The following is a 25,936-nucleotide window of genomic DNA, read 5'->3' on the forward strand; positions in this document are numbered from 1 at the left end:
TATGGAATCACAAAAAACCCCGAATAGCCAAAGCTCTCCTGAAAAAAAAAGAAGGGAATGGAGGCATCAGACTCCCAGACTTCAAACTATACTACAAAGCCATAATCATCAAAACTGCATGGTATTGGAACAAGAACAGACATACAGACCAATGGAATCGAATAGAAAATCCAGAAATAAACCCACAGATTTATGGTCAACTAATCTTTGACAAAGGAGCAAAGACTATGCATTGGAGCAAAGAAAGTTTGTTCAATAAATGGTGCTGGGAAAACTGGGTCGCTACATGCAAAAGAATGAAGCTTGACCACCACCTCACACCATACACAAAAATCAACTCAAAATGGATTAAAGAACTAGACATAAGACCTGAAACCATAAAATATATAGAAGGAAATATAGGCGAAACACTACGTGATTTGCACATCAAAGACATCTTTACAGACACATCACCCAAAGCAGTGATAGTGAAGGCAAAGATAAACAGCTGGGACTATATCAAATTAAAGAGCTTTTGCACAGCAAAAGAGACAATAACAAAAACAAAGAGAAACCCCACCAACTGGAGAACATTTTTGCACCCAACACTAATGATAAAGGACTGATCACAAAAATCTGCAAAGAGCTGATGAGACTCAACAACAACAAAGAAAATAATCCAGTCAAAAATGGGCAGAAGAGCTTAAAAGAAACTTCTCTGAAGAGGAAATGCAAATGGCCAACAGGCATATGAAAAAATGTTCAACATCACTTGTCATCAGGGAAATGCAAATCAAAACTACCATGAGATACCATCTTACACCAGTGAGAATGGCACATATTAAAAAAACTAGCAACAACAAATGTTGGCGAGGGTGTGGAGAAAAAGGAACTCTTCTGCACTGTTGGTGGGAGTGCAAACTGGTCCAACCACTGTGGAAAGCTGTGTGGAGATTTCTGGACCTACTAAACATAGAGCTTCCATATGACCCAGCAATTCCACTCCTAGGTATTTACCCAAAGGACACAGAAACATCAATTCCAAAGAACACCTGCACCCCTATGTTTATAGCAGCACTGTTTACAATAGCTAAGCTTTGGAAACAACCCAAATGCCCAAAAATAGATGACTGGATCAAGAAGATGTGGTACATATATACCATGGAATATTACTCAGCATTCAAAAAAGATAAACACATGCAATTTGCTGCAACATGGATGGCGCTGGAAGGGATCATGCTCAGCGAAATAAGCCAAAAAGAAAAAGAAAAATACCGGATGGTCTCACTCATAGCAGGAATCTAGAAAACTTAAATAAGGGACCAGGAAAATGAAAAACTATAAGAAAGTGAAAATCAAAATCAACAAAAAACTATGAACCAGAGACACTTTTAGGGGGGCGGGGGCGGGAGGGGAGGGATTGGGGTCAGAATGGGGGGCGGCAATTGTATGGGGAATATAACAATAAAATTTATAAAAAAAAAAAAAAAAAAAAAAAAAAAAGATGTGCCCGCCTGACCCAGACTTCCCTGAGGGATATTGCAGCCAAGAATTGGCACCTGCAAAATAGAGGGGGAATGCATAGGGCGTCTCTCACTAAGACACTTACTTGGGAGCACACGCCGTGAGGTGCACACTTAGAACTAAGGGAGACTTGATTGAGATCCACTCTGGCCTGTCACTCTCTTGCTGTGACATTGGGCAGAGCACATGCGCTGAGTCTTAGTTTTCCCTTTTCCTAAATGAGGTCAATAAAAAATAATTGCTTTCCATTAAAGTTGTTAGAAGGACTAAAATAAATGATTCATGTAAAGCTTTCAGCACAGTGCCTTGCCTGTACTAAGTGTGCATTAGCTTAAGAGTTATATTTTAAAAAAAATTGTTTTAATATTTTGAGAACCCGCCATACTGTTTTCCATAAAGACTGGGTCAGTGTACATTCCCACCAACAGTGGACAAGGGGTCCTTTTTCTCCACACCTTCACCAGCACCTGTTGCTTTTAATTTTCTTGATATGGGTCACATGACCCGGGAATGCCACTCCTAGGTATCTACCTGAAATATGCTAATGCAAAGGAGTATATGCACACCTATGTTCACTGCAGCACTATTTACAATAGGCAAGTTACAGACAGAACCCAAGTGCCCAAGGACAGAGGAGTGGATTAAGAAGCTGTGGTATATTCACAGTTGAATGCTATTCAGCTATTGTTTCAAAAAATGAAATCTTGCCACCTTCAACATGTATAGACCTGGAAGGGATGCTGCAAAGCAAAATAAGTCAGGAGAAAGATAAAAACTGGATAGTGTCACTCATACATGGAATACATAGAAACAAAATAAAGGAACAAAGAAAACTAAACAAGACAAATCCCAGAAATCTGATTGCAGAATTGAGGCCATAGAATGGGGAGAGAGGTGTAGAGAAAAGTGGGAGGAGATTTCATGGACTACGGCTGAAGACTATGGGTGCTTTGGGATGGGTGTGGGGTGGTAATTTAATCTGAAGAATTGTGAATCTATAACCCTAAATCATACACAGTGTTGTAAACCAATGTAAACTCAATTCAAAAAAACGAAAAAGATAGCTTTTCTTTTTCAAGTATTAGTGAGCGCTCCACTTCTGCAGGTGTCCAGATCCAATCTGGGCACAGACATGAAATGAAGGGGCTCACAAATCAGGTGGGGGTCCCGCACCTGCCCATGCTCAGTGGAGCTGGTGAATAACACTACTCGGTGTCACAGACCCTTGCTTAGCACCTGCCCACTTTCCGCACGCGCCAAGTTGCTGTGCAAATGCGTGAGGTGCATGAAAGCCTGTCCCGAGTGGACACTCGTGAGCAGTTTTACTCACAGTGGAGAAAGCAGGCTGGAAAGTCCAGACCCATCTGCAGCCAGACACAGCTAAGAAGTCACAGACTGGGCACTTGGGGGGTCAAAAGCTGAGCACGTTCTGCATAACAGATGCCTCCCCCACCTGCGACAGTAGGCCACTGTCAGAGAAGTTTGAAAATGACCCCCCAAGATGCTCTCTGTGGACGTGATTGACCCCTCTCTGCAGTTTTTAAATGATTTGTGCAAAAATACAAAGGTTCATGTGTGAACCCCAATCCTTTGACCACCATTGTCATTTGTTTCGTCTTTTCCTAAAGACATCCATGTCCACCCAGCTCATCTCTAAAAGTTTGTCGCATGTCCCTAAAGTGAGTTTCTAGGCTCAGAAGGTGCCGTGTACTTAATGCCCATGCACCGTTTTCTCACACACAGCTCTCTGCGCGCCCGGCAAGGAGCCACGCCCCACAGTGTGGGCACTTGAGGGTTAGGAAACGAATGTTGTGGACTGCACCCCAGCTCAGCGGCTTGGACTTTCATCTCTTCGTGAGGTAAATGGAAAAAGAAAAGTGCAATAGCAGTAAATTCCTGGTTGAGAGACTGCATGGACGTGGCAATAGCTGTCTCAGGGACCGTGTGGGCGACACACAGCTCGGGGTCGGGCTTGGCGCAAGCTCCTTCTACCACTTACTTGCTGACCTTGGGAAAATCATTCACTCTCTCCAAGTCCCAGGTGCGCCCTCCACCACTCAAGCAGGCCTAATAATAGGACATGCCGCGTGCAGTTGTGAGAATTACATCCAGTAATTCCTCGGGCAAGAGCACAGTTTCTGGACGGTGATGACGCCTACTCAATATTAGTTGCTATTCATCTACTCTTGTTATTATTATTTATTACTCTTACTATTATTTAAAAGCCACAAGGGGGAAAGGCAAACAATGAAAGAACAAATGATGAGAACTAGAAAATCTCTGGACCAAAACAGTAGCTGCTTTTTGATTTTCCAAACATGTTTGCTTCATTCACCAAGAATTTGCTGTGCCAGACAACGCGTTACAGTCAACAGATAGGAGTGAAAAAGACAAATGTGGTCCTGCCCACTCACGCGCTGGCTCCTCAAAAACAGTCTTGTAAAGCAGGTAACCCCGCTTGGCAGGGAAGGGGCCTGGGGACTGACGCTGGAATTGGAAGGCAGACACTAGAATCTGGGATTCACTGAACAAATGTTGACTGAGAGGCTTGAAGGTGCGTGCTGCTCCCCAAGGCAACAGGCAGACGGAAAGGAATCTCAGGGATAAAAATGCTTACTCGCCTGTGGTTTACTTTTTAGTTCTGAGATTTAGAAAATATCAAATATGTAAAATGCACAGTACGTCATACGGTGACAAGCAGTACACAGAGTAATAAGTCAGAACGTGGAGATGGGAGGGAGCTGCAATTTGGGGTAAAGTTGTTGGGGAAAGTCTCCTACAGCTGGTGATGTGTGACAAAGGACAGAAGGGACAGGGACTTGGAGGGGGACACAGCTGACAAGCTAAGTCCTCAAAGAAGTCTTTGGCCTGCTCAGGGCTTTCCTAACAGCCTCTTTTACCTCCTTATTCCTCAGGCTGTAGATAAGGGGGTTCAGCATCGGGGTCACCACGGTGTAGAGCACCGACACCACACGATCTTCCTCTGAGGACTGGCCCGAGTTGTCTCTCAGGTACATGAAGACGAGTGTACCAAAGAAGAGGGCCACCGCCGTGAGGTGGGAGGCGCAGGTGGAGAAGGTCTTGGCCCGGCCCCCCGCAGAGCGGATCTGCAGGATGGCCACGATGATGAACAGGTAGGACACCAAGATCACCACGATGCACAAGGGCATGACAAAGAGGGCAAACACAATAATCACCACCTCCTGCGTGTAGCTGTCCCCACACGTGAGTTTCAACAGCGGGGGGAGGTCGCAGAAAATGAAGTTGATCTCACTGTTTCCGCAGAAGGAGAGTGTGAAGGCGGTGACCGTCCGGACAAAGGCACTGGAGAAGCCAGCCACGTACGCCCCGGCCACTAAGCCCGAGCGCGCCTTCTCCGTCATGATGGTGACATAGAGCAGGGGCTGGCAGACGGCCACGTAGCGGTCGTAGGCCATGATGGCCAGCAGGTAGCAGTCGATGGAAGCAAAGAAGGTGAAGAGGAAGAACTGTGCTGAGCAGCGAGCTAGCGAGATGACCGAGCCGTGTTCCCACAGCACGGCCAGCAGCTGGGGGACGATGACGGAGGAGTAGCAGATGTCCACGAAGGCCAGGTGGCTAAGGAAGAAGTACATCGGGGTGTGGAGCCGGCGATCTTTGCGGATCAGGACGATCATCACTGCGTTCCCCAGCAGGGTGAAGAGGTAGAAACTCAAAAACACCAGGAATAGGGGGAGCCCCCACTCCGGATGTTCAGTGAAAGCAATCAGGAAGAACTCTGTCACTGTGGTATAATTCTTCCCTGCCATCCATTGGGTTGATGGTTTACCTGTGAGGGCTGAAACCAGAGCGTCAGGTGGGGGCGGCCCTGAAGACCAGTTCAGGTCATTTAGAGTCATAAAGCTTTTAAACTGAGCATCTGATATGTGGGCACTGACTTCGACAAGCTTTGCTGTCTAATGTGTAAAAAGGCAACTGTGGTGTTCCCTGTAATATGAGCTAAAAAGTGATGAATGCTTTGATTAGGCTAAGAAGGGGGAGCAAGTGATTCTCTGACTTAAAAGTCAGCTCCCGTATTTGCAACTCTGTCCCCAATTAGCTGTTTGATCTTACACAAGGCACTTAACCTCTCTGGACCTCAATTTCCTCTTCTGCCAAAAGGGGATCATAATATCTGCCCTGCTGATGAGATAAGGTTAATGCATAGATTAAAACAGCTGCAAGAGTGCATTGGAAAGCTAAACACACCCCACATATGTATATGGTTGATATTTCAAAGTATACATAAAGGTTTTAAGAAAGGAAAATTTATATTCTGTGAACAAAAGAGCGTGAACAGGAAAAAAAAAGCCATTAGCAGTCAGCAATGGACTTTGCTTGTAGAAATATTTCTATTTCAGTCCAACAACAGACATGTTTAACAAGCAGCTGTTATCCTAATTACAGCTGCCTGCTTATTAAGGTTTCGTTGTTTGGCTTTTGTTTTTGGTAAGTACTAGCATTAACCTTGGAATCATAAGAACAAACATAAGCTCCTTTTAGCACCTAACAAAGCTCCAAAAACATGCTTTGGTTGTCTCACAGTCCCCCATTAAAGCAGTGGTTTGAAAATAAACAGCATCCGAGAGCAGAAATATTTCTGCAATCTGGTATTGTCTAAGAACTGATGGGGGAATCTGGGTTAATGGATTTGGGTCCTTAATAGAGTTCTAGAACAGGCTACAGAGGAGGGCTTTGATGATGTTTCATTACTGGATGCACCAACAGTCAGGCTAATACTAAGCTAAGCCATTAGGGAAAATAACAAAGAACAGAAATTAGATCTGGAAGCCATGAGCTGGACATGAACCATCCTCACCTGAATTCCACTTTGCTAGTGCCTTCCTTCGTTGTAGTGCTTCCTCTGCCAGTCCCCAAGAGACCTGGGTTCTAGTTTGCCCACACTAGATGTGCGACCCAGAAGAGTCACTTTTCCTCTCTGGACTTCAATTACAATATCTTTGTTCCCTTTTAATAAACAACAACACAGTGTGAGTCAGTAATCACAGTACCTGGTTGAGATGATGTGGCTTCCAAAACCTCTAGGTCTTGTTCTCACTATATAGAGTCTGTAACTTTCCTCTCCTCTTGACAGAACAATACCCTGACACTAGAGCTTCCCAGGATATTTTGCAGAACAGAACAGCAAGGGTAGGGGACCAGCCTCTCTCTCTGAACTTTGGATTGAGCTGATGGTGCCTCTTGTATCCACCAGCCCAGCATCACACTAATTGGCTCCTGAGGTGTGTCTCCAGGGAAAGGTAATTTATCTTCATGTAACTTCCAAACAAGTCATTTAGCATCTTTGAAAATTTATCATTAATTATGAATTCCCAAAACCCCGGCCCACGCCCTACCATCTCTCAGCAGGATCTGGCCCCTAAACTCATGCTATTCCTGCCTTGTACCAAAAGGAATGCATTTTGAAGGCTTCTTCTATCTCAGTAGAGATTTTATCAAGGGTTTTGCACAATATTGCCCTACACTGACAGGTACAGTGGGAATTTCCCTGATTTCCCTTGCCTTCACATGGTAGGAGTCTATCCTTTGGGGAATAAAGAGACCTTTTGGGATCTGATTCCAAAAGAAGGGTGTTTTGCAAGCACCAGCTTTTGCTCCCCATCAGCAAAGCAAGTTGTAACTGGTGGCTGGGAATGGTCACCATTTGGTAGAAACAGAATGATGATGATGGGGCACCCCGAGATGAAAGGTGGGAGAAGCAAGTGTGAGCATGTCAAGGTGGGAGAAGCAAGTGTGAGCAGGTCATGAGCAGATGTCACCAGGAAAGCCGAGAAATTCTGCCTGGTGACCAACCTCTCCTCCTGAGGACTGGTTCTCAAACTTCATTTTACATTAGAGTGAATTTATTTACAGAGCCACCTCCATCAGTTCCGATGCACTGCATTTGCCAGAGGGCACCCTCAGTGGGTTTGAGACACCTAATCTCCAAGGATCAGTTGTAGAACTGGGGCTTTGGGAGATGTTCTCAGGAGCACTGGCCTGCTTGACCCTCTGTGACTGTGCCATAAGTGAAAGTCAAATAATAAAGGTGTGTTCTTGGGGAGCATTATTTTTCCAAAGTCCCACCAGCATCGTCCTTTCTCACGGGAAATGGAAGGCAGAGCTCCCATAGTGGGCCTCTGCACAGCTGCACGGGTCGCAAAACAATGACTGGAACCAGGTCATGCTCTGTTGACTGTCTACTCAGAAAACAATAAAGAGCAAGGGTTCTCAGCTTTTGAATCACCTGGGACCTTTTATACTCCCACGGCCCAGATTGCACCCCTAAACAACTAAATCAGTCATCAGTATTTCCTTAAGTCCACAGGTATTTACAATATGCAGTGAGGTTTGGGGGCCACCCCCAACAGGTAGATAGTCCAGAAGGAAAATACTGTTCAGGTAAGAGGTAAGTTTGTACATCACTGCATACTAGATCTTCCATGTGGAAAGTCATTTTGCCTATCAGCATGTTGTGTGGGCTATATGGTCTTGAATTTATTGACATTTCTTACACTATGATATTTTCTCTATTTTGTGTATTTTTTTAATTCTGTAATAAAGGTAAAGATAAAAAAAGAATAAACCTTTTCAACTTGCTTTAACCCAACATTTCACAAAATATTTGGCCATAGGACTTCTTCATTGAAGATGACTAGCATCCTGCAGACCAGAGATCCTGGGGAAGGAGGAAGGCAGTGTGGCTCTAAAACAGTTCAGCAGTGCCAAACGGCAGGATAGTAGTTATTCCAAGAAGGGCATCTCCCGAGGACTCAGGTCAGGAGTCCATTTAGGTCTCCATCAGTCTGGCTCCCCTCAGTAGTCAATACTGCTGGGAAAGGACTAGGACGGGACCTGGGGGAAAGCAACACCTTTCCAGATGGATCTCTAGAGCTGCAGATAAGAAAACCGTGTGTGTGTGTGTGTGTGTGTGTGTGCGCGCGCGCGCGCGCGCGCGCGCAAGTGCGTGTTTGTAGGAACAAATATGTGTGTGTGTTTGTAGGAACATAGGATTCCTGAATTCATTTGGATTCAGTAAACAAAGTCATTAAATTATTTTTATTAACCCTCTTGCTCTTTAAGAGAAACTTCCCCTTCAGATGTAAAGTGGTTTCAAGGACAATCCCCTCCCCCACCCCAGGTTCTTCCTGATAACCAAGAGACCCCACCCCACCCCCCACAGGTGCAACAAGCTACCGAGACCAGATCATCAGATACCTACCTTCAAGAAACTATCATCAAATTAAAAATTATTAATATGCCTGCTGGCCATTTGCATTTCCTCTTTGGAGAAATGTCTTTTAAGTTCTTCTGCCCATGTCTTGACTGGATTGTTTATTTTGTTTTTGTTGAGTTGTGTGATTTCTTTATATATCTTTGTGATCAGTCCCTTATCAGTTGACTGGGGTGCAAAGCAACATGGATGGAACTTGAAGGAATTATGCTCAGTGAAATAAGCCAGAAGGAACAAGACAAATATCGGATGGTTTCACTTATAGCAGGAATATAGGGGAACCAAATAAGACATCAGCGTAAAAAAATAATAATAACAGTACAAAACACAACAAAGCAAAAATGGACAATTATAAATCAGAAGCATCCTGCAGGGGAGGAGGAGGGAGAGGGATCAGAGGGAGGGAGGGAGGAGCACAGGGGACTGAGGTGATGGTGCACGGGTGTGTTGGTGAAGGAAACTCTATGGGGACTACACCTGAGGGGTTGGGGGGAAGCAAATATTGTTTAAAAATGAACAATGATGTAAAAAAATAAATAATTAATATAAAAAATAAATTTAAAAAGAAAGAAAAGAATAGAAATTATTAAGATGATTCCATCACCAAGAGGTAAGCTCCAGAAAGGAAACAGAATGAACTTCAGAGTCAAGGTCAACATTTCATATATTGGGAGTATTGGGACCTATAAAAACTACAGCAAAAGAAATTTAAAGATTTGTTAGTACCCACAAATCTGATAACTTTGGTTTCCTGATTTAGAGGTTCAGTGCATGGTGATAGCTAAGTCAAAATGTGAAAGGGAAACTCAATAGAATAATAGCAAAGACACTTATGCTACTTATTTTTTTTTAATATTTATTTATTTATTGTATACAAGAACCAGGGTACAGACCAGATGCGCAGGAGGGTGAGAGGATTCACCAGAGACAGAGCAGGGAACAGAACAGGCAGACTAACTGAAATACCCTGCTGAGGGGAGCAGCAGGTGCAACAGGAGAGGTCTGCTGTGCCATGTGGGACCCTCACCAGCAGGCCGGGATCAAACTGGTGCTGCAGAGGTTGTGGACAGCTTCACAGCGTGGCGCTCAACTGCCTGCACCAGTAGGGGAGGCCCTATGCTACTTATTATTACTCTTCTAAGATGATAGATGACATAGATGAAATATGGATAGATGGGTGGATGGATCTATGGATGGATTGATAGATAGATAGATAGATAGATAGATAGATAGATAGATAGATAGATAGATAGATAGATAGACAGAAGTATTAGCTCATTTAATCCACCCAACACTCTTATGAGAGAGATACTATTATTTCTATTTTAAGGAGATTAGAAAATTAAAGCACAGAGTTCAATTAGGTAACTGACAATCCCAAAGTAAAGGGCACAGCTTTGGTTTGAACCCAAGAATTCCACCCCAGAATGCACACTCAACTCTTCTACTATATTGCAAACCCTCATGAGGACGTGCTGGACTCCATGTTTGAGTTCTTCCTTCTACATCTGTATTTTCTTTCTAACCTTTTAGAAAGAAAGGGACTGAGAGAGAGGGACTGAGTTCTACCATCTGCAGAATGATCAGACTGGTAGAAAATCCTTGGGTTACTTGGCCTGACTCTTTGTCCTTCTACGTATTCTCCACAGCATGAGGAAGAGCTAGACTCAGCACCCACCTTGATCCCATATGGCCTCACCTTTCTAAGCACAGATGATTAGATAAGGAGAAAATTCAAACTGAGTTGATTGCCAGGGTTTACCCTCTCTTCTTCCAAAAGGCTCTTTCCTTGAACTACATTAAGAGGAGATTTGTTCCTTGTAGCCAAAGTCATTAGTTGCAGCCTGGAGGAGGCACTAGGAAGGAGGCAGCTTTTGATGGAAGTAGGACATATCCCGAGCTCTTGCCCTGGCTCCATCCCTACTTCTGCCTTCCAAACTTGTGGGGATCTCCAGATGATTCAAGGTGAGAACAACCTAGTGCCCATAAATGTACTTTGTAAGTACTTATCCTGCTGTAAAAGTTCATTACTGGTATCCCTTCCCTTGCATCACATATAGTGGAAGTCCAGAATTTTTAGAGAGGTATCCCATCAGATACTGAAACTAAAAGAATATTAGGAGTCAAATTACTCAGATTTTCCAATTCACAGGCAAAAGCCTGAGATCACAAACTAGGGATACTATTCATTTGATTCCCAATCCATGACTTTTTAAGGTCAAACTAATTAACTCTCACTTGTCCTATGGTCCCTTATTTGTCTCAAATACAAATGAGGCCCCCAAACAAAAGATAACCAGGTAATTCAATGAATTCACCTTGGGGCAGTTCTAATTCTTAAAAGTGTATATTTGCCCTTCCTATACCCCAATTCCTCTCAGGTATAAGAGGGCCTGAGACGAGTCTCTTCCACTGCTTCCTTTGTAAGTTTTCTCAAAGGTTGATCAGAGCTTGAATTTCCCAGAATGATGGAGCCAGAAGGAACTCAGGAATCCAAAAGCTCCTCACTTTACATGTGAGACCCTTGAAAGAAAATGACTTACAGTCTCTGGGTTTCTCAATGAGGTCTTCTTAGTTGCAAGTGACAGAAGCCCAGCACGGGACATTGACTTGAATACCTACATGAATTATTATACAAAATTCTCAAGACCTTGGTGAGGGCAGGTGAGGCTGCAGCCAGACCCCAGGACACTGGGTCCACAACTCTCACGACACCAGGAACTTCTCTATTGTCCATAACCACCACTTAATATCAGTTTTATTTTCTTCCTACACCTACTTCTTTCACAATATGGCCACTGGTTGTGTCCACACTTTACATATGTTCCAGATTTTCCACTACAAAGGAGATGGAGTTTACTTGCCAAGTTTAAAAATATCCCAAGGAAGTCCTCTGGCATCATCTGGCCATGGGCTGGGGCACCTGCTTTGCCTGGTGCTGGTCAGGTGTGTGCTCAGGCCAATCTCCAGAGACCAGAAAGCTGAGATCTGCGGGGAGATGGAGGTATTCATGTGAATCCCATAGTTAGAGTAGAAAAGAGCTCTTCCCAGATGAGAGGGGAGGCTATTCTGGAAACATAAAAGAATAGTCTCTCCATCCTTCCAAGAAGAATCAGAGAAATTCCCACCACACTGTGCTTTGGGGAATCCACAGAGGTGGTGACTGTGCAGTGACTCAGAGGGGCCACATGTGGGGAGCTCTGCACTCCCCACGTGTGCTTACAGCCTGCCCAGGTTCATGCTTATATCCTGCCTGCGTGTCTAGTTGCCATCAACATGGCACTAGAAAGACAACTGTTTGGTGATTTCTGTAAGTTTTATGCCTGCTCTGCTGGGGTCCATGAAAATACAGCCAGTTTCTCTCTGGCTACTCCATCTTCCTTCACCGTGGCACCTGTACCACAGTTTTCAGTTGCCTGCCTGGACCACGTCTGGCACTCAGCCCCTCTCCCGCCACCACCTCAAGTGCCTGCCAACATGTGGTTTCCTCCAAAGAGAACTCCAGTGCCAGAGTCAGGTCCTCCAGAGGCTGTGGAGAAGGAAATTGCTGGAACCATGGTCTCCCACCTCCTGGAGCAAGTAGTGGGCCCCCAAAATCTTTGGGGTCTGGGGCAAAAGGTTGCGAGAGTCTCATAAAGCTACCATAGAGACCATGGTCCCAGGCAGAGTGTTTTATACTCACCAGCCCTTTGTTGAGCTGGATATCCAAGATCATCTCTCCAGAAGGCTTATTCATCCTCCTTTTGTTGTAGAGCAACCCCGATACAAAACGGGGTGCCTGACTGTGGGTCCTCACCCGCGCGCTTAAAAGGACTTATCAATGCTCTACTGCAGGCACACGCGAAAGGTTAATAAAAGGTTTATTTACAAAGGGAAGGGGAAATGAGGAAATGTACAGCTCTGGGAGAAAAGTGGGAGACAAAGTTTTAAATGAGTCCTACCCGATCCGCCGATTAGGAATCCCAAAATGGCACCCTGAGAGCTGGCCGCCAGCTAGGAGCGGTGAAGCCAGGAGGCGAGCGATCACGAGCCAGAGAGCCCAAGGCCCATGTGTTTGGTTTTTTATATCCAACCTGGCTGCCCAACTCCGCCCTCAGGTCCCAGCCACCCTCCCTTGGTGGTGATGGGATTTGTCTTTCCCAGAGTCTTGATGGCTTTAGTCTGGAGTGGGGGTGGAGTCCACAAAGCCTGTATGGGATTAACTCAGGACATCACTTCCCCCTAACACTTTGGGATATTACAGCCACATTCCAAACCTTCCAGTAAATGATGTTTTCTGATCTGATAGCCTGATATTCCCTAAGCATGTAGATCCAATATCAGATTTTTGAAAAATTTTCAATCAGGTATAGATTTTCTACTAAACCAGGATTTGGAGGGATTAAAATGACAGGAAAAAATCATAATTTGCTTTATTTGAATGATTTCAACACCAAGTATAATAAGATGCAAGGAAATACTAATACCCATTTGCAACCAGGTTGGGTGCTCTTGCTATTAACAACGATGCTTTAAGATTCTCTAATTTAAAAAGTTCCCTCCCTTCCATCCATAGGAAGAGCGCACTTTTCAAACTCCCCCTGAGATCTCTCCAGGTTCAGGCTGGACCAAGTCCTCTATCCAAGACTGAGGCTTCAGTGGCCACCAGTTCACACAGATGCTTCAGTTTGCATTCTCCTCAAACACAAGTCTTTAATTACCTGCTCAGAATTTAATCAGAAGTCCATTTAACCAGAATTTAATCAGAAGTCCAAATCAGAGGCATTCACTTTTCTCTTTAGACCTGGCGACTCTGTTAGTGGGTCCCTTTCAATCATGTTCTTCCTGTCTTCTGGCAGATTCTCTAAGAAGGCAAACAACTCCGCTCTTATTCACACAGACCATATTGTCTTTCTCGATAAGGAGGAAACTTCATAACTAACCCAAGCTTTCTAACTACTTTCTTTACTTTTCCCACCATCCACAACATAGTTGACACAGGAGCTATTTATTAATCATCCCCCTTGGTGGAGATATTCATTTTTCTACCTGATTTGGTATTTAGACAACCCACTATTAAAGAGATCAAATATTTCTTTCAAGGGCCTCCCCGGTGGCGCAGCGGTTGAGCGCTGGGTTGCGAAGCTGCGCGAGGCCTCTGCGGCGCCGGTTCGATCCCCGGCTGCTCCCCGGCCACCAGAGGAGGGTCCCACATGGCGCGCAGACCTCTCCTGCCGCCCGCTGCTCCCCTCAGCAGTGTACTTCGGTCCTTCTGCCTGCTCTGCTCCCCGCTCTGGCTCTGGTGAATTCTCTCGCCCTCCCGCGCTTCTGACTGTACCCAGTGCATGTATAAACAAAACAAACAAAGAAACCAGCAAACAAATAAATAAAAGCATGCCTCTATAAAAAAAAAAATATTTCTTTCAAAATTATAATATATATATATATATATATATATATTCTAAAACATCCTGCCTTCTAGAATAAATGTAATGTCTTTGAAGAATTAGATGTTTTATTTTGCTGTAAGTGATCTTAAGTTGAATATTCTTTGGCTACCTTCATCCTGAATCTTCTACCCTCCTTTTATCTGCTGCTTCAGATTTAAAACCCTGTTCCCAGAACTCCAGATGTGACACAGCCTTTTTGGCTGACTGGGTGTGGAGTCAATCTCTATTTGTAAGATAATGCCAGCCTCTGTTCCCTGCCTATGACTGTTTATCCTGCTCCTATACCTGTGATCTTGTTTTTGGGTAATGCAAGAAAAAGAAAAATGGACTTCTAAGAATAAGGATTAAAAAAAAAAATAGAAAATGATGAGTAGGTCAGGGCTATCCCTTCTAGTGTCTTGAGTTTAATGGAGGCAGCTACAGTCAAGAGCCAACCCACTGTGAGGGCTTTGGAGCAGGCTGAGTACTCAGGCAACCCAGGACTTTCTCCTCCTACCCTTTGGGGAATGTAGCAGTGCTAGGCCTTCTCAAGGTCAAAAGCTACCAGAACCAAGAGAGCTGACATGTATGATGCAGACATTTGCAGATATTATTATAGGCAAAGGGAAGCACAAGTTCACGCAAGGGATTTTCAGGCAAATGATGTGACAGTGAGAGCTGGATCGGGTGGGAAAGAAGAAAGAACAGTGCACATCTCCGGCGGTGACAGCAATGGATAGAGCTGTCACTACAGGCATTTTTAGACATACCTGTGAGGCATACCTGGGAACTACTACGAAAGACTAAAGAATACTTTGAACAGAGTCAGTTTTATTAAATGGGCCATCAAACTATTACCTTAATTTAATCATTAAAAATAAATATAACCTAAATATTGAAGCCTAATTGACGATATAATTCTAAAGAGCATAGGAACAGAGAGAACTAATACTGCTGGCTGCAACTCACTTTAAAATGCATCAGAAAATAAGGAAGGTTGATGGGTAGATGGATGTATGGATGGAGATGGGTGGTTGGAGAGAGAGAGAGAGAGAGAGTAGGATAAAGCAGTTATTAAAAAGTATTTGCAATTGCGGAATCTAGGTCTTTAGCACAGGGAGTTCATTATTCATTATTTTCAACATTTCTTTATGATGGAAATATTTTCTAGAAAATATTGCTAAAATTGCAATGTTCTATAGCCATGGACTTATGAGATGTGCCACATTTGAGTCACCTAGGATTTAACTCTTTTTTTTAAACATTTGCAGTGATTTTTTTATTCTTTTTTTTTTAAAGATTTATTTATTTATGCATACAAGAGCTGGGGTACAGGCCAGAGATGCAGGGGGATAAGAGGATTCATAAGAGACAGAGCGGGGAACAGAACAGGCAGACTGACCTAAATACACTGCTAAGGGGAGCAGCAGGCAAAACAGGAGAGGTCTGCTGTGCCATGTAGGTTTCTCTCTGGCTGGCTGGGGATCGAATTCATGCTGCAGAGGCTGTGGACCACTTAACAGTGCAGTGCTTAACCCTTTGCGCCACCAGGGAGGCCCAGGATTTAACTTTTGATCCTTTTGTCATTAATCCTGGGAGCTAGAGCTCTCATTCCAATATTTTTGGGGGGCATCCTCTTTCTTTTTTTCCTTTCTCTCCTTAGAACTAAAGTTCTAGTTCTGGTTCTTCTTTATACCCTGGACCATGACATATTCCTTTAGACTATAAATTCTATTAGTGCTATAAAGAAAGTCCAAAAGGCTGGCATGGCAGCTCAGGTTGTTTGACAAGCCTGGAGATGGTCAGGATAACTTGGCTATGCTGAGGATTTTCCTCAGGGCCTCCTTCACTTCCTTGTTCCTCAGGCTGTAGATGAGGGGGTTCAGCATGGGGATCACTGTTGTGTAGAACACAGACACCACTCGATCCTGCTGTGAGGACTGGTCAGAGTTATCCCTCAGGTACATGAAGATGAGAGTGCCAAAGAAGAGCGATACAGCAGTGAGGTGGGAGACGCAGGTGGAGAAGGTCTTGGCCCGGCCCCCAGCTGAGGGGATCCTCAAAATGGCCACGATGATAAACAGGTAGGACACCAAGATTACCACCATGCAGGCAGGAATAACAAAAATGGCAAACACGATAATTACCATTTCCTGGGTATAGCTGTCCCCACAGGTCAGCTTTAAAAGAGGAGGAAGGTCACAAAAAATAAAGTCAATCTCATTGGTGCCACAGAAAGTGAGAGAGAAAGCCGAGACCGTCCGCACCAAGGCACTGAAGAAACCAGCCACGTAAGCCCCAGCCACGAAACCCAAACGGACCTTCTGAGTCATGATGGAGACATAGAGCAGGGGCTGACCCACGGCCACATAGCGGTCATAGGCCATGAGGGCCAGGAGGTAGCAGTCGATGGAGCCAAAGAAGGTGAAGAGGAAGAACTGTGCCGCGCAGCGGGTGTAAGATAGAGCCACGCCGCGCTCCAGCAGCACAGCCATCATCTGGGGCACAGTGACAGACGAGTAGCAGATGTCCATGAAGGAGAGGTGACTCAGAAAGAAGTACATTGGGGTCTGCAGCCGGCAGTCCAGGCGGATAAGGATAATCATGCCCAGGTTCCCCAGCAAGGTGATGAGATAGATAAAGAGAAACATGAAGAAGAGAGGGAGCGCCCGTTCGGGATGCTCTGTGAAGGCCACCAGGAGAAATTCGGTCACTAAGGTGAGGTTCTTCTTGGCCATGAAGCCAGTGGTTCCTGAGAAGGGAAGGATGAGAATCAAGTCAGGAGGTTCCAAAGAGGCTTTAGTTGTGTTTCTAGATCACACTTTCAGACAAGACGTGTGGACAAAGGAGAGCAGGTGCTGTGTGGGAGCTCAGAGATCGGGGGCCTCAGGGCCCACCGTCAAGGGAGCTGAAGTCTCCCCTCAGTGGCTTGTCAGTATGTCTGGAAAGCCAATTCAGGTAAAGGCTTTCAGAACAGGAGAAAATTCGCCACCTTTACTGCTAACTAACTGTGTGAGCCCCCTCAAGTCAACAATCACTCTTGACCAAAATCTCCCTCCTGCTCCATGTGGGCTCCTGCTGACTCCAGAAATACCCATCTCAGGGTCCTGTCCCTTTCTCCATGATCACAGCTCCCTTCTTACTTCAAATCCTCATCTTCTGCCCAGATCAAAAGAACAATTGTGGAATTAACAGCTCTCCTTGCCTTCAGACGTGCTCCTTGCCAATTCTTGCCCCTCTCGCTGGCCAGAATGACATTTCTCAGACTTTCACTTGATCACACTCAGTCCCCTGTTAAATATCCAGCATGGCGCCCACCACAGCTGGGGTGTGATCTAGACCCTGCAGGTGAGGGAGCTCCAGAGCCCTCCCCCTGTGTTCTCCTGTCCTTGCTTACGTCTTGCTCCTCACACCAACAGTCGCACACCCTCCCATCACATTGAATTTCCATCTACTTCTCTATTCTCCCCCCATGTCCCCTCAAATCCCTGCCCTGTCCACCAGACACCTATCGTTTCCCCGGCAGATGTTCCTGCCCGACTCCCACACCTTCAAACCTCACTGAGATCAGACTTTCTACAAGAAGTGTCTCTCAAACCAAACAAAGGGTCAAAGAAAAACTTTAAACTCGCCCTGAATACAGACCATTGATCTTAGGCATTCAGGGGGGTGGGGGAGCAGAGGGGTGAAACAGGAGAAAAAGGGGTGCAGGGAGAGTGTAATGGACCATGGTGGACTAGGGGTGCTTTGGTGGAATGAGGGCCAAACCTGGGGGGAGGGAGGGGAAATCCTCATCATCAAAACACTAGCAAGGATGCAAAATAATGGTATTTCAATAATAACTTTTTAATTAAATGATTCTTTTTTAATTTTTAAATAAATTTTTAAAAAAGAAGTGTTCTTTGAGTCTGTCTCCCTGGTCCGCGTCTGCGCCCTGGTGCTCAGGACACGGTCAGGGCTTAATATGTCTTGTGGAATGAATAAAGTTATCAAATGAGGTGTGAGCACGTTGCAAAGGAGAAGTCCCTGCACAAATGTCCAAGTGTTTATTTTTCTTTTTATAAAGATTCAAAGATGCCTGAAACCTAAAGACTCACTGAAATCAACCAACATTAACGAAGGTCATCAACCATCCCTGGGTTTACTCTTCCATTCTCAACTACTATAGGCTTACTAAATAGACAGCTGCTGTCTTCATTCAAGTTTTCCAAAAATAAATTTTATTGAGGGGATTGCAATTGTATGGGGAATATAAAAATAAAATTTTAAAATATAAATATAAAAACTAAAACCATTAAAAATAAATAAATTTTATAAGAACCCAAAAGGCAGAGAGACACTGTTCTCAATGATTTGCATATAAAGTCATTTAACCCTCACAGCCACTTGCTGAGGTAGGAACTTTGATTATCCTCATTTTACAGATGAGGAACTGAGATAAAAGGAGTGGGAGGGTCTTCTCTGGTGGCACAAGGGGTTAAGTCTCAGCACTATGAAGTTGTCCGCAGCCACTGCGGCCAGAGTTCAATCCCCGGCCAGGGAGTTACCCACATGGTGCAGCAGACCTCTCCTGACTTGCCGGCTGCTGCCCTCAGCAGTGTATTTCAGTCAGTCTGCCTGTTCTGCTCCCCACTCTGTCTCTGGTGAATCCTCTCAACCCCCACACATCTGGACTGTACCCCAGTTCTTGTATACAATAATAAATAAAATAAAGCTTTAAAAGAAAGAAAGAAAGAAAGAAAGAAAGAAAGAAAGAAAGAAAGAAAGAAAGAAAGAAAGAAAGAAAGAAAGAAAGAAAGAAAGAAGAAAGAAAGAAAGAAAGAAGAAAGAAAGAAAGAAAGAAAGAAAGAAAGAAAGAAAGAAAGAAAGAAAGAAAGAAAGAAAGAAAGAAAGAAAGAAAGAAAGAAAGAAAGAAAGAGTGGATGTGACGTGCCCAAGACTGCAGACGCGTAAAGGGAGGGATTGTCACTAGGAGTAAAACTGAGCACAGAGGCACTATTTATGTCACAACAGGAACTCACAGGCACTCGTGTCCAGTCCAGCAGCCCAACAGGACTCGGGAGGTGTCTAGCTGTGAAGCGCCAAGCATGAACAACACTGCAGTCTATTCTTAGCTGAAGGTTGCTGGAGGTGTTCGTGCTAATGGACAGAAAGTCCTTTGGCAGAGTGGCAGAGGGGTAGAGAAGACATCGGATCACCTTTCCAGCAATACGCTTTGGCATAAAGCTAAGCCAGAGTGAGACTGACATTGGGGAAGATGATAAATAAAAGAAATTGGATCTCATGATTTGAATTTAACACGAGCCAACAAAACTGGATCCATTTTCTCACCTGAATTCCACTTTACCTGACCAGTCCTCTTCCCTCTCTCGGTCCTCTGTTTTCCCTTTGCTGCTGAAAGGTCACTTCTCTTCCACTGCTTGGAGAAGCATCCAGATGGAATGGGGAGAAACCATTGCAGCAGGCAGTGGGTCTGTGGGGTTCTTGTCCTCCTATGGGCAGCTCAGTCATGACACTGAGCGAGTAACTTAATCTCCCAGAACCCCTGTCCTTTGCTCTCCTCCTGCAGGCCCCTTACCAAAAATAAAAGTGACTCAGCTGGGGACAATGGCTGAATGTTGGTCCCTGCACCATATCATCCGCTCGTCCCTTAACAGTGCTGGTCTGCCTAGGACTTCCTTTCTTCTCGCTCTTCTTAATCCTTCTCTTTGCATGATCAGCTAACTCCATTGAAGAGGCATCCCCCACCCTGGCTGTTGACAGCTACAGGCTGGGGTAGCAGGTGTTGGAAAACAGCCTCTGATGCAATCCCTTCTGGAGAAGACAGTAACAATCACCACAAAAAGTCTGAAGTCCCTAAACGATGGTGATGGTGGTCTCGAAGGAACAATTATTGTTCAGGTGGAGTCGGCACCTGGTCCCAGCCCAGCTCCCAAAGCCCTGCTACATGCCCCCAGGGGGAAAGAGGCATCCGGAAGCCTGAATCCCAAATCCCAGCTCTGTGGGGTTCCTAAGGAGTGGGGCGTCTCTGGGTTCCATCTCTCCTGTCAGAACAACGGCAGAAAGTGTGCCCGCTGCTGGCCCCAGGGTATGGCTGGAAGAAGGGTGGTTTGTGAGCACAGGGCTTTTACCCTGTTATCCAGGAGGACACACTGGAGACTCTGCACAGAGACCCCAACGAAGCACAAGGTTGCCCTTCCTGGGAGTCAGGTGTTGCATTAAGTCTCTCCCTTAGCTTTTTATTTTGATTTATTTCTGCTAAAAGCAAATGAAACTACAGAGAAAACAAAAGCCTGGGATGTCACCCAACAGAGAAATTGGCAACAAGACATCTTGTTGGCGTCATCTTCTCTGCAGCCTTAACACTGTAGTTTTTCTTTAGCCTCAAATTCATAGGCATTTTTGCTAAGTCATTGCATTTTAATATGTTAATTCAAGAAAGGAAATGAAGAAGGGAACGGAGAATAATGGTTCTCTTGGACAGTTATGAGAACTAAGAAAATGAGACCATAGTGTTCGTTGACACATCACTGCGCTAAGGGTTTTAAATGAAGAGCAAGAGATGCTAAATAAAATACATCCTTCTAGAAGAGAAAACACACACTCATCCACAAGGAGTGTGCATTTTAATAGGTACCATAATTACCCAGCAGACAGGGTAACAAGTACTAAGTTCCAAAAGGTGGTGGAGCCAATCCAATCTATGGGGATTCGTTGTAGAAAAATATTACTTGCCAGTGGGGTAGATCAGGGAGGACTGTCCAGAGGAGATGAACTTTGACAGTTTGGAAGCAGGTGAAGTAAGGGAAATAGTGGGCAGACCTTCAGGAAAGGGGACCAGCATGAGCAAACTCATAGGGGCAGGAGACCCCAAAGATTACTCTTGGAACAATGAGCAGGAATTTGGTGGCAGCACAGGATGGTTCTAGACAAACCCAGAACCTTATTTGCAGATGTTTTGATGACCTTCGTAATGAACAGTAAGGCGGCAGTATCACAGTCTGGTCAGAATCATATATGAACAAATCATATGCAGTAGCAGAAATCATATAGAGAAATCATATGTAGCAGCAGCTACTGGAGGAAGCGAGCCACCAAGTCAGTGCCTACAGCAGTGGGAGGTCCAGAAAACAGATTGATGAGGGCCACAGAAGCAGAGGAAGAGGTGAGATGGGACCTAGAACATGCAGTCACCAGCTTCTGCCAGACATCAGGCGGTTATGATGATGGTTCAAAATAGTGATTGAAACAGTCATAAAATAATCGCAGACATGTCTGAAAATCTGACTAATATGTCCAAACATGAGACCCTAATTTCAGTGGAATAATATTTGGGATTTTAAGGTCTCACTCCTTACCAACACCATCAATCCCACCACTGTCATCAATGACCACCCCACCTTCTCTGGGTCTTCCAACACTTGCTTTGCCTCCAGGATTTGGGAAGAGTGATTATTCTTCAATTATTCTTCAGGCACTTTCCCCTCAGGAGGGGCCTGAAACATCCTAGACCAAAGGAACCACAAGAATTTCTAAATAAATCTTTTATGTATTAAATAAATGATAGTCTTAGCGTTAAATTTTTAATTGCAAGAGAGACTAGGCAGAAAAATAAAAGGCTTTCCTTAGAATTCCCCAAAATGAACTTTTCATATACAGAGCAGTGCTGGGAGACAGGGTTTATGAAATTCACTCTATGGTGGATAAATTCTATTTGCTTATTTATACGATGAGAGTCATTTGGTTTTTTGTTTTGTTTTGTTTTTACTTAAAGAGAAAAAAAAGGCTGGAAAGGAGAAACACAGAGGTTGCCCTAATTAGGTTAGAAGTGTCCTATGGATCCATAAAAAGGACGAGCACGCTGTCACCCTCCAACTCTAAAAGGACCCAGAGGGCGTCCTTATAGGTGATATAAGGCCCCATCCAATTGTGTGGAAGCACCTGGGAGAGAGGACACTGGTGCCTCCTCCTCAGGGTAGTGGCAAAATCTAGCAATTCTCTGCATCCAACATGATGCCAGAGCAATGTACCAATACTGGTAGATGGAGCTTTCTGGGCCAAGAGACCAAGAACAACTTCACAGAATTCCGACATCTCAGTATTAAAAAATGGATGAGAAAGTTATAAAAACCAGAGGAGCTTAGGACTACACACAGAGAACACAAAGTAAGTGTCTCTTTAGCGAGAAGTCCTGGCTGGCCGTGAACAGTAGCAAAGAGTAGCACATAAAATAACAAGAAACTGGGCCTCCCTAGAGGCACAAGGGGTTAAGACAACCTATGAAGCTGTCCGCAGCCTCTGTAGCATGAGTTCGATGCCCAGCCAGGGAGCTACCCACATGGTGCAGCAGACCTCTCCTGTCTCGCCCACCGCTCCCTTCAGCAGTATATTTCAGTAGATCTGCCTGTTCTGTTCCCCACTCTGTCTCTGGTGAATCCTCTCACCCTCCACACCTCTGGACTGTACCCCAGCTCTTGTATGCATATATAAATAAATCTTTAAAAAAAAAAAAAGACAACAAGAATCAAAAATACAGCTACCTCTACAGAGAAGACAATGAGAGCAGAGGGAATTGTAGTATGTAATGTTCTATGCCCAGTGTCAGGGTGATACATAAAACCCCTGGGAATTTAGATCCCTCCCAGGAAAAGGAAGGGAATAAAAATTCTCAAGGGAATTTTAAACTGAGTTTGACTTGGATTGGATAGGATTCATTTTTTGACCTTCCTTGAGAAAAGGATTGAATTCAGTTAAAATGAAATTTTAAGAAGTTATTTTTGCTGCACACCTGTACTGAGATGAAATTATAAAACCACTACATCTACAATAATATAAAGCAAAAATCCCAGCAGAGAAAAAGGAATTGTGAAAAAGTTAAGGGGTCAAAAGATAAGTTTCTTTTTAATAAAAGCTCAAGGAGAATATGTAAAGATGATGATAAAATTATAGAAATAATAGGAAATGTCCTTAACTATAAAAAATGATCTCAAGACTTCAGCGCTAAAGAGCTCACCAAGATCTTGATGCCATTATTGAAAATAAGACACATTTCTAGACTCAAGGATAGAATGAATACATAGCACATTTTGAAGGAGGTAAAAAAAAAAAACATGAAAATGAATGTTCTATAAGGGAACAAGAATAGACTGCCATCAAATTTTCTATCTACTATACTGAATTCCAAAAGTCAAAGAAAAATGTCTACCAAGATCAGAGGACATGGTTTGGAATCTAGAATTCAATTCCTGGTGAAGCTATCATTCAATTCTGAATTAATCATACAAGACACATTCTCTGACCACCACATAAGACACACCAAAGTTAACAAAGCTCTACTCAAAAACAAGGATCAATCACTATGACATATTGAAATAGTGTATTCAGTTATACTTGAGAGAAAGTGGAATGCATTCTGAAACTTCAAGTTATTTAGAAATAGCTGACAATGATAGGTATACATTTTTTAAAGATTTATTTATTTATGCATACAAGAATTCGGTGCAGAGGGTGAGAGGATTCACCAGAGACAGAGTGGGGAGCAGAACAGGCAGATCTACCGTAATACACTGCTGAGGGGAGCAGCAGGAGAGACAGGAGAGGTCTGCTGTGCCATGTGGGTCAGCTCCCTGACCGGGGATTGAATTCATGCTGCAGTGGCGGGCAATAGCTTGATAGCGCTGTGTCTTTAACCCCTGTGCCAACAGGGAGGTCCTGATACATATATATTAAAACCTAGGGATTATAACAATGACAAAGGGAAGAGCTATACTTGTAAATGCATTTATTTGATAATGTGGTCAACTGAATGAAATAAATAAAATGTGTTGCAAACAAATACTAACATATACACACACATATGCACACAGTCAGGAGAAGCTACAAGAAAATGGGAAAAAAGTAGAATGCAATGATATACATAGATATAGATATATAGATAGATAGATATATAATGAATTATTTCAATGGGCCAGATAAGCAAATCCAGGAGTTGACACATTGAAACAATAGCTATACTAGAAAACGCTGCCACACCAGCGGATAACTAAAAGGCAGTAAAACAAATAAATTTCACTAGGACCGAGAAACGAGAAAAACACAGTTTGCAATTTTAAATTAAAAGACAGTTTTACTTAAAAATATAAACAATGAAAATAACATGTCTGAAAATTAGAAGTAGAGGTAGACGTCTTTATGTTGACAAAGAGGTCATATTCCAGGGCCTCCCCTGGTGGCGCAGGCGGTTGAGCACAGTGCTGTGAAGCTTTCTGCAGCCTCTGCAGTGTGGGTTCGATCCCTGGCCGGCTGGCGAGGATCCCACATGGTGTGGCAGACATTTCCTGTCTCACCCGCTGCTCCCCTCAGCAGTGTATTTCATCAGTCTACCTGTTCTGTTCCCTGCTCTATCTCTGGTGAATCCTCTCACCCTCCCACGCCTCTGGCCTGTACCCCGATTCTTATATAGATAAATAAATAAATCTTAAAAAAAAAAAAAGAGCTCATATTCCAGAGCTCGGCAGGGAACACCATCCTGGAAGATGAAACCCCAGGACATTCCCACTGATACCACTATACAGCAAAGTAGCTGCCCCTCAGAGTAAGTGTTCAACATTTGTCTGGAGGCGGTAAATAATGCAACAGATTAAAAATAAAATAAATCATTAAAAATTTAAAGGGAAGTAAAAAGTTATAATTTATAGATTCTATGTTGCCAATATAGAAAACTGAGACCCAACTGAAAAATTATCACAGTCTAATAAATGATTTAAGTGTGATGTTTATATGCAATAAAAAACATAACCATATAATCACTATCACTGACTGAAGCCAGGTTATATAGTGTGGTAGCAGTTAGTGACACATGGCTAATAAGCACAGAATTAAGATGTATTCTAAAATAAATAGATTGTTAAGAATCTAATATGGAAAAGAATGTAAATTATTTTACAAATAATTCTTGTAAATCATGTTGAAATTACATTATAGATACAACATGTAAGCTAAGCTATAAAAAGTTAATTTCATCTATTTTATTTTTAATGCGACTATAAGAAAATTTATATTTGTGGTTCACACTATATTTCTATTGGGCAACACTAGATCAGACAATGCAATGAAAGATTTAATTCATGCCAATAACAATAGCTATGAATCCAGAGGACATAACTGAACACTTGTATATATGAGGGACTTATGAATGCTAAACTGCAGACACACTCAAAAGGTTGATAAAAGGTTTATTTACAGGGGAAGGAGAAATGGGGAAATGAATAACTCAGGGAGAAAAAGAGAGAGATAAGTTCATAAATATGTCCTACCCATTCCGCTGACCTGGAATCCCAATGATCCCCAGAGCTGGCAAAAAACCTAACCCTAACCCTCCCTCGCCCCAAGCCCTGCCATCCTGCCCAATCTCCTAAAAGGGATGTGGCTGCTATTCCATTGTCTGCCTTCTTCAAAATCATGCAGAATTCTCTCTCATGTCCAGTACTGAACCAAAACTATATACGCAAGGAAAGAAATTGTGGGAAACAAGACTCCCTCTTGTCGGAACAGGACAAATCCCCCACAGTTCTGTTTTTAAGGATTTATCATCAGAATGCTGATTGTGAGGGCACACTCCTTCCGAGAAGCTTGTTTCAACATTGTCATTGGAAGGAACTAGGGAAATAGATGGATAAGTAAGATTATCTCTGGGTAATAGGACACTATGCAGCCTTTTGATAAGAAGATAACCTACCTGCAATTAACAAGTTACAAGGATATCCATAACATA

The 25,936-nt window shown here is 43.7% G+C and overlaps 2 protein-coding genes across 2 annotated transcripts; both read right to left on the reverse strand.

Annotated features, from left to right (window-relative positions):
* Positions 1 to 4,346: 4,346 nt before the first annotated feature.
* LOC119254222 (olfactory receptor 9Q2) lies at positions 4,347 to 5,291 on the reverse strand. Its single transcript, XM_037521340.1, has one exon. It carries the CDS (start codon positions 5,289 to 5,291, stop codon positions 4,347 to 4,349), a length of 945 nt encoding a protein of 314 aa, XP_037377237.1.
* Positions 5,292 to 15,965: 10,674 nt separating this feature from the next.
* LOC119254366 (olfactory receptor 9Q1-like) lies at positions 15,966 to 16,901 on the reverse strand. The gene has a single exon (XM_037521475.1). The coding sequence runs from the start codon at positions 16,899 to 16,901 to the stop codon at positions 15,966 to 15,968; it is 936 nt and encodes a 311-aa protein (XP_037377372.1).
* Between the last annotated feature and the right edge of the window lie 9,035 nt (positions 16,902 to 25,936).

Source organism: Talpa occidentalis, unplaced genomic scaffold, assembly GCF_014898055.3.
Source record: "Talpa occidentalis isolate TD23 unplaced genomic scaffold, MPIMG_talOcc4v2.1 talOcc4.3, whole genome shotgun sequence".
NCBI lineage: Eukaryota > Metazoa > Chordata > Mammalia > Eulipotyphla > Talpidae > Talpa > Talpa occidentalis.